This window comes from Pseudopipra pipra, chromosome 19, assembly GCF_036250125.1.
Source record: "Pseudopipra pipra isolate bDixPip1 chromosome 19, bDixPip1.hap1, whole genome shotgun sequence".
In the NCBI taxonomy this organism is placed as follows: Eukaryota; Metazoa; Chordata; class Aves; order Passeriformes; family Pipridae; genus Pseudopipra; species Pseudopipra pipra.
This window is the reverse complement of record NC_087567.1, coordinates 5,302,481-5,310,527: the sequence shown is the minus strand read 5'-3', so window position 1 is coordinate 5,310,527 and position 8,047 is coordinate 5,302,481. Positions and strand designations below refer to the sequence as shown.

Sequence of the window (8,047 nt, the reverse complement as noted above, 5' to 3'; positions counted from 1 at the left end):
TTGACAGCATGAGAGGGAGCACTGGGGGATAAAAGCAGCAGGTAGGCAGCCTGGCAAGTGCTGAGGATACCGACTATGTCCAAAGAGCCACATCCTGCTGGGAAGTTACAGCAACGACGAGCACCAGCACAAGTGATGGAAAGGCAAGAGACAAGGGAGAGTGAATTCAGAGCCCACAGCTGACCTTGTAGTGATGCCAAACTGCAGATCCCTGCTGCCACCCCTGCTGGGTCATTGCCAGGAGAAAAGCGTCACCCTCTTGGAAATGTAGGTCCCCGTGGCTAAGCCAGGGGAAGGTGTTAAACAGGGATGTAAACAGTGTCCAGCATGGGAATTATGTAGTTATGTTAGTCTGGGAGAGAGACCTCTCTGATGGCGTCACACAGGGGAGGATCCTGATGCCATCTGTATCCCCTGAGACGGCAGACACTGCCCCTGAAAGCCAGGGCTGCAGCCGCCAAAAGCAGCTTAATCCCGCTGAGCACCGGGATAATGGGGCACGGCCGGGATGGAGGCACAGAACAGCTGAGGAGCCTCTGAGCTGCGTGTGCGTGGCTTCATTGCCAGGCCCTGGCGGAGGGGAGGGCGAGTCGTGATTCATCTGCCTCCCACACGTCGCCCCTCGCTGCAAATCCTCCCCGGAGATAATTGCTGTCTTCCTGAGTGGGTACTCCAACAGAGGGACCAGCCCGGCTGCGGCTGCGGGGCCGCAGTGACAGCTCGGGGCTCTTTGAAGATGCTGAGAGAGCTGCTAAATATGTAAATCTCGGCACACTGCTGTGGCGCTCATTTAATGGAGTTGTTGACCCTCCGCAGCTGTGTGGGAGCAGGAAGAGGCAGACCCAACTAAAACTGTGGAATGCAGCATCCCTGCTTGACTATTCCAGCCACGGGCCAGCCTCTGCTCTACCAGGCTCTTTTAATGGCTGAGAGCTGCTCTGAAATGCCATTTCTGAAGAGCAGAGAGCTGCTGGGTCATATTTCTGTTTTGATTCCATGAAAACAACTTAAAGAGAGAGATAAGGGCATAGCCCCAGGTCACTTTGCCCATGGCTGGAAACTAAAGCAGGTCCTGAGCTGCTCTGGGAATGTCCCCAGTGGAGCAAAGCCAGCTCTGCTTCCTGCTCCAGGCTTCTTTCAGGGCTGCATCTGGTTCACGATGATAATGATGGTTCCAACATTATGCTCACGCCTGGGATAATCCCCCTTTTATTACATGTGTCCTGATGGGGACAAATACTGCCTGTTCTGCCTGTCCAGTTTATTATGTAACAGCTCCCAGGGACTGAGGGCTGCATGAGAGGGAGATGCTTGGTTTTTGGAGTAAGCTCCTTGGGGAAGAAGCCTTATATCTGACTCCACCATTCCACAAGGAGACAGCTGATTCCCCTGAGAAACTCCCCGACGCTCAAGCCCAAGCACTGATCACACCTGGCACAACCAGCAGCCTCCCCATCCTCCCCACAAAGAAAGCTCATCCACTCTGGGCAGGGCTCCCTTTAGCTTCCTACTGGCTGCCAGTGCTGTTGGAGAAGTCTGGATCAGGCACAGGACACTGCTCTTCTTTCCTGGCTAAGTCCCCTGCTCTCCCTGCAGAGCAGATCAATCAGCTAAATGCTTTATCCCTCTGCAGCCAGTCACGCCAGGGGGAAAAAAAAAAGCCTAATGGGATCCTTGTGCTGGCCTGTCACCTTAAAGCCTCTCACCTCTCCATGTCTTTCATCGGAGTTATAAACTCCTTAGGATGTCATCACGTGCTCCATAAATAACAAATATATATAAGCAGGGGATGCAGGGGATGCAGCAGCCAGAGGAGGGGAGGCAAAACCCCAGATCCTCCTCTTCTGCCAGCGGTGAGACAGCACTACCAGAGCCAGGCGGGCAGAGGAGCAGCGTGGGGTCCCTGTCGGGTAAGCACCCCCATTTCTGTCACATCCCTGGTGGCACTGACAGCCTTGGGGACAGCTGCTGGTCCCCTGGCCACTGTCACTTGCCTCTGTAACCCAGGATGGGGGGAATTGCCCCAGAGAGGAGGGAGGTTGGTGCATGGAGCTTAGCTTGCTGAGAGTGATTTTGGTGTAGGGAAGGGTGTGACTCTCATCCCAGCCCATGTCCCATCTCTACACTTCCAACACATGCTACCAAAACTCAGCTGTAGGGACTCTTCTCACTGAAACCCTCTGTGTTTTGGGATGTGGGAAGAACTCAAGCTCTTTTGCACAGAATATTTGACTTCAGAACTAGGTGAATAACTCCTTACTATCAACTAACTTAGAAAATCCAGCTTCAAACCCAGGCAGATATTCATAACTTAATAAAAGGATGCTGTCAGGGGGGCACTGTGGACTTGCCTGTTAATTTACACGTGAGCATCTCTCTGGACCATGCAGATGGCCCGAGCTCTGGTGCACAAAAACAAGGGGTGGGGGAGGAATTTACAGAGCAAGATCTTGGTTTGCTGCTACGACACACAAATGTGGGCTCATCTCAGGCAGGTCTGGCAAGAAGTTACAGCACAAAGTTCAGCCTGGGGTATAAGTGACTTGAACAAATACAGGAGGCTGTGTTGGAGCACTGGAACACAGATGTCTTGAGCCAGGGAGAGAAATTTTCCTCATCACTCTGGCTCTCACTTACTCTGTGACTTGGGATGAGTTTCCTTCACTCTGCAGGTTGGATGCTCCCAGGTGTCCCAGCAGTGCTGGTGCTCCCATGGCAGTGCAGGGCCTGGGGTTGTCTCTGGGGATGGGGAGCGTGGCTGGTTCCTCTGGGTAACCTCCCTTCCCCAGAGGACCTTTGCACCTGCAGGGAGCTGAGAAGCAGAGCAAGAAATTAATTTCCAAAAAAAACAAACACAGTTATATCAGCCCTCTAGCTGTATAACCTGGGTTGCTGGGAATAAAGTGCCAGAGGGGAAAAAATACAAGAAAAACAAGCCGAGGAGCAGCCTTTCCCCATCACCAACTACTGCTCCAGGCTGTTGCTGGTTGGGGTCTCAGGAAATTTCTAAAATTAGCTGGAGGGATCTGATTGCCCTTTCCCAGTTATCTCTAATGGGAATGGAGCAGCCACTTACACAAGAAGTCTTGAACCCCTCAGCTCTGTGAATGTCCCTGTAGAGACTTTCCATGATTCAGTTGTTCCCTTCATATGCTCTGGGATAAAGTCTTGCTCTTGGACAGTGAGCATTGAATGGTGGCTATTGGTGAGCAAACATCCTTGAGGAATCTGATCGAGTGGATGGTGTCCCTTCTTATTGCAGGGGGGGTTAACTAAATGACCTTTAAGGGTCCCTTCCAACACAAACCGTTCTATGATTCCATAATCCAGCTCCATAATTCCCATGGCATCTGAAATGCCAGCCCTGCCTGAGGCTGTACTCAACTGACCTCTCTGCCCTGCCATCCCTGCACAGCCATCCCAGGCCTGATCCAACAGCATCCCCAGAACTTGCCCCAGGCACTCAGCACCACCCAGGATCAAACTACCGTTGCATTTTCTAGGTCCCCCAAGCCTACCCTCTTGCCTGCTCTGGGATTTATCCATGTAGATGAGCACCTAATCCAATTAGCAGGATGAGGAGTTCCAGAAGATATGATAATAAACTCTACAAACACTACAACACCCCTCCCCCCCCCCAGTACCCTACTCTCCCCTCCAGCTCACCCCTTTTACTTGCTTCCTGCAAGAGTATGAATCACTCATTTCCAGCACCAGTTCAGCCAGCCCTTGTTTACTAAAATGAGCACTGGGAATGCTAAATAATTCTCATGCCAAGGAAACCCCCTTTCCCTAATGGATCTGATCCCCTAGATACACATCCACTGCCAAAACAGCAATTCACTGAAAATAAATCCCAACACCACGCTGTCTCACCGCAGACTGGATAAGACTGGCATTTCAAGCACCCAGCCCTCGGCATTTCAGGATGGAAAATTCCCAGCTTGCGCCAGTTCTGCCCTGCGCAATGTTTGTGCTGGTAATGCTTCTGTTTCCATAAATCCTATTAGCTGGAGGCAAGCCTATAATTAGCAGGGAAAGCCGGCACCTCTGAAACAATAATCAAAAATGACCTGGCTTTGCTCTGGCTTTGCTGCAAATTACTTGAATATTGGGCTGAGCAGGGATGGATGGATGGATGGATGGGTCTGGGAGACATTCCCACTATTTCTGCCAGTGGGATGCATATGCTTAGTAAAGTTATTCACTCAGTTTTTGGTTCTCTCTGAGTTTACTAACTTGGTTCACTCACATGTGAAAGCAGAGGCAGATTGAAGCTCCAGACTCTGATCCAGGTTGAGGGATTTGTCTGTGCTGTGCAGGATGGGTGCTGCTGGATGAACTCGGGTGCTGGTGACCCTCTGGGGGTAACCCAGTGGTCTGGGGTCCTGTGTCACCGGTGGAGTGTCCTAGCATGGGCTGTGTCTGATGGGATCATGCTACACAAAGCTCCTGGGGCAGGGGGGGAAGCCTGGGAGCACCTCACCAGGGGGGACACCCGAGGCTCTCAGCTTCAGGCACGCGGTTGGTCCTGCCATGGACCCATATCTGTGAGTGTGGATCTGACCTAAGAGCCCAACAGAGGTTAAGCTGTGTCACTTATCTGCTGAGTGAGCTGGTGGAGAGTGTCAGGTCATGCTGTCTCGAGGAGGTGGCTCTGGGTGCCTCACGTGTGTCCATGCCAGGGCACCTCAGTGCACACTCAGTGGCCTGGCCCTGACCTCTTGTTCAAGCACAGCTGTGCTGCTCCACAAACACAAGAGCATCACAGGGAGCTTATTTTTGGACCATCTTAGCTTCCTGCAGCCCCATCCCACTCTGCCTGTCCCCAGGGCAGCAGCTGAACTTGCCCCAGGACCCTCCTATCTGATGCTGACATGGACTGGGAGATGCTGGGCAGGATGCTCAGCTCCACACCTGCTCCAGCTCTAACAGTCCTAGCCCCTCTCCCTGCTCTATCCCACCATCTGGATCACGGGGCTTTTGTCCCCCTGGTCCCTGGGGTTTGCTCAGCCCACAGCCGGTGCCAGCCTCCCATTCCCCAGCTCACAGCGAGGCCAGGCAGGGTCACTGTGGGCGTGTATTTGCTGTATACACACACACACACACATGTATGTGTAGGAAAAGCGGGACAAGCAGTCTAACCCTGTCTGTGATCCACAGGTATTTCTGGCATCTAAGAGTGCTGGAGGAGCTTGGCTGGAATAAAGGGCGCCCGTGCCGCCGGGTCTGGGAGCCGGCAGAGGCTGCCCCGAGCAGAGCAGCGGGAAGCAAGGCAGCAGCAGGAGGAAGAGGAGGAGGAGGAGGAGGATGCCGGCGCTCAGCGCGTTGCCTTTCCTGAAGCCCGTTCACCTGAGGTCGCCCCGCAGGTCGCCCGGGGGCCAGCGCCGGCACACGCTGCCAGCCAGCGAGTTCCGCTGCCTCAGCCCCGAGGACGCCGTGAGCGTGTTCGAGATCGAGCGGGAAGGTAACGGGGTGGGGGGCTCCGTCCGCTGGACACGACCCATCCCTTTCCTTCACCAGCCCCTCGTTGGAGGGATACAGCAGCCGTGACTTGTGGCCAGGCCACCACGGGCTCCCTAATGAGGTGGGGGAGCTTTGGTTAATGAGCTGGAGAACCACGGCCGTAACTCAGCCTGGGGTGGGGATGGTAGGAGGTGATGCCCCGGGCTCAGTAGGACCAGGTGAGTGGGGAGCACCTCTCCCAAAACAGTCCTGTAAGAGCCAGAGGGCAGGATAGGAGAGGGGGAAGTGGGAGGAAGGATATCGTGTTCTCCTATTGCATAGGGGCACTTTGAGATGCACTCCCTGCAACCTTCCCTCTGCCCCAGGCACCCCAGCTTCCCTCACCCAGACTCACCTGGCCCATTTCTCCCTCCTCTCCAAGGCCAAGGGCAGCTGGAGAGGTGCCAGGAGGGAGGGTTCAACTCAGCACTCACTGCTCTAGCTCTGGAATTAGCAGTGAGAGCAAAGAGCTGGTCACTGGGCTGTGGAGGCTGCCTCTGGAGGAGTTGCTCCCTGGAACCATCCATGTCCCCTAGAACTCCTTTAAACCTAGCAGACAGCAGGACACGTGCCATCTCTCTCCATCACATCCTGCTTTCCCTCCCCTACAATGGTGCTGGGAGGTTTTCTGAGTCTGGGTGTCCTTGGTCCCCCTCACTGAGCTCACCATTGTCCCCCTCCAGCCTTTATATCCGTCTCTGGGGACTGTCCCCTCCACCTGGATGAGATCCGCCACTTTCTGAACCTGTGCCCAGAGCTGTCCCTCGGCTGGTTTGAGGAAGGGCGGCTCGTGGCATTCATCATTGGCTCCCTCTGGGATCAGGAGAGGCTCAGCCAGGTAAGACCCTATTCTTCCCACCTTGTGCACTGGTAGAGGCACTGCCAGAGCCTGGGGATCAAGAGAAGCTCCCCGGTGTCCTGAGGCTACTCACCAAGTCTTCTCCCAGAACTAACTGGCTACAGGGCTGCTCTGGTGAAAATGAACCTTCTCATTAATTAACTTGAACAATGCTGTTAAAAAAATCTGCCAAGTAATTCCCCTCAACATTCCTTTTAAAATTAAAAACCCTCCAAGGACGATGGGCGGGAGGGAGGCGAAGTGGGATGGCACAGGGACCCTTCTCCCTTTGGGGTCACGGGGGTGGGGAACCAGCCTGAAGCGGGATGGTCCCGCTAACCCGTGCCTCCCCCCTGGCAGGCAGCGCTGACCCTGCACAGGGCGCAGGGCACGGCCGTGCACATCCACGTGCTGGCCGTGCACCGCACCTTCCGGCAGCAGGGCAAGGGCTCCATCCTGATGTGGCGGTACCTGCAGTACCTGCGGTGCCTGCCCTTCGCCCGCCGGGCCCTGCTCATGTGCGAAGATTTCCTCGTGCCCTTCTACCAGAAGTGCGGGTTCGAGGCGCTGGGTCCCTGCGAGGTGACGGTGGGGGACCTGGCCTTCATCGAGATGCAGCATTCGGTGCGGGGACACGCCTTCGTGCGCAGGAACAGCGGCTGCTGAGCCCCCTCCGCTCCGTCCCGGCTTGGGAGAGAGGCTGGGGTGGGATAAGAGGCTGCAATCCCTCTCCATCCCCACCACATCCATCTTCCCCGGCTGGCCCTGGCTACAGCTACTCCCTCTGCCGCATCTGCCTTCCAGCCACATCGGCCTGGCCCCATCACATCCCTGCAGGGCTGGGCACAGGAATTCCTGTGCCTGATCCTGCTGGAAGCAGCTCTCTGGGCTCTGCTGGCGAGCCTGGGTGGGCTGCTGGGCCACGAGCTCCCCGGAATGGAAAAGCTTTGCCCTGGTTTGCTGACACACCCAGCAGAGCCCCTATATCCATGTGCTCCCAGCCCTGCACCCCCTCCCACCACCACAAGTGGAGCACACCCTGTCCAAGCTCTTCCTGAGCAGCCCCCAGACCAGGCAGCTGCCCCCTCCGATCACAGACGTATTTCCAGACCCCTTGGAGCACACCCCCAGACCAGGCAAGGGTCCTCACAGTCACCCCGCCCCCCCAGACATCTTTCCAGACCTCTTGGAACAGCTGCATCTTGAGGAGCCTCCCCAGGGAGCCAGTCCAAACCATTCGGTCCTCCTTGTCCCAGACCCACAACTGGTCCAGGAGAAGCCTTCTGCAAACACCTCAGGCTGTTGGGAAGCAGCAAATAAAGATGTGGCAGTGATTTTCTATACAGCCCATGTGTGTTCCTGTCCTTCTCTGACAATTACCCCGCCACGAGGTCGGAGGGGGGGGCACCAGCTGGCCCAAGGGGAGCTATCCAGCATCCTTTGGGGCACTTCAGCCTCAAGGGAGAAGGGGCAAATCCAGCCTCGGGTCATTCAGTAAAGGGTGAGATACAGGCAGGGGTGGGTCTGCCCATGGGCAGGGTCAGGATGGTCCATGGATGCGGGTGTTTGACTTCTCCTTCTGCTCAAGACCCTCTAAATCCTGTCCCCTCCCAGGGAGGGGTTTGAGGAGCACACCAGGGCACAAGCCCCAAGCAGTGCCCACTCATCCTCCCTCCTTGCCACACCAACCATCACCAAAACAAC

General features: G+C 55.5%; 1 protein-coding gene across 1 annotated transcript; it reads left to right on the top strand.

Annotated features, from left to right (window-relative positions):
- The first annotated feature begins 5,205 nt into the window (after nucleotides 1–5,205).
- Nucleotides 5,206–7,141, top strand: AANAT (aralkylamine N-acetyltransferase). The gene is made up of 3 exons (XM_064676439.1): nucleotides 5,206–5,467; nucleotides 6,189–6,343; nucleotides 6,704–7,141. The coding sequence occupies exons 1-3, from the start codon at nucleotides 5,311–5,313 to the stop codon at nucleotides 7,007–7,009; spliced, it is 618 nt and encodes a 205-aa protein (XP_064532509.1). The 5' UTR covers nucleotides 5,206–5,310; the 3' UTR covers nucleotides 7,010–7,141.
- The last annotated feature ends 906 nt before the right edge of the window (nucleotides 7,142–8,047 follow it).

Coding starts and splice junctions, on each gene's coding strand:
- AANAT (XM_064676439.1), top strand. CDS start 5,311: ATGCCGGCGCTCAGCGCGTTGCCTTTCCTGAAGCCCGTTCACCTGAGG. Junction 5,468..6,188: donor GTTCGAGATCGAGCGGGAAG/GTAACGGGGTGG, acceptor GTCCCCCTCCAG/CCTTTATATCCGTCTCTGGG. Junction 6,344..6,703: donor ATCAGGAGAGGCTCAGCCAG/GTAAGACCCTAT, acceptor CCCCCCTGGCAG/GCAGCGCTGACCCTGCACAG.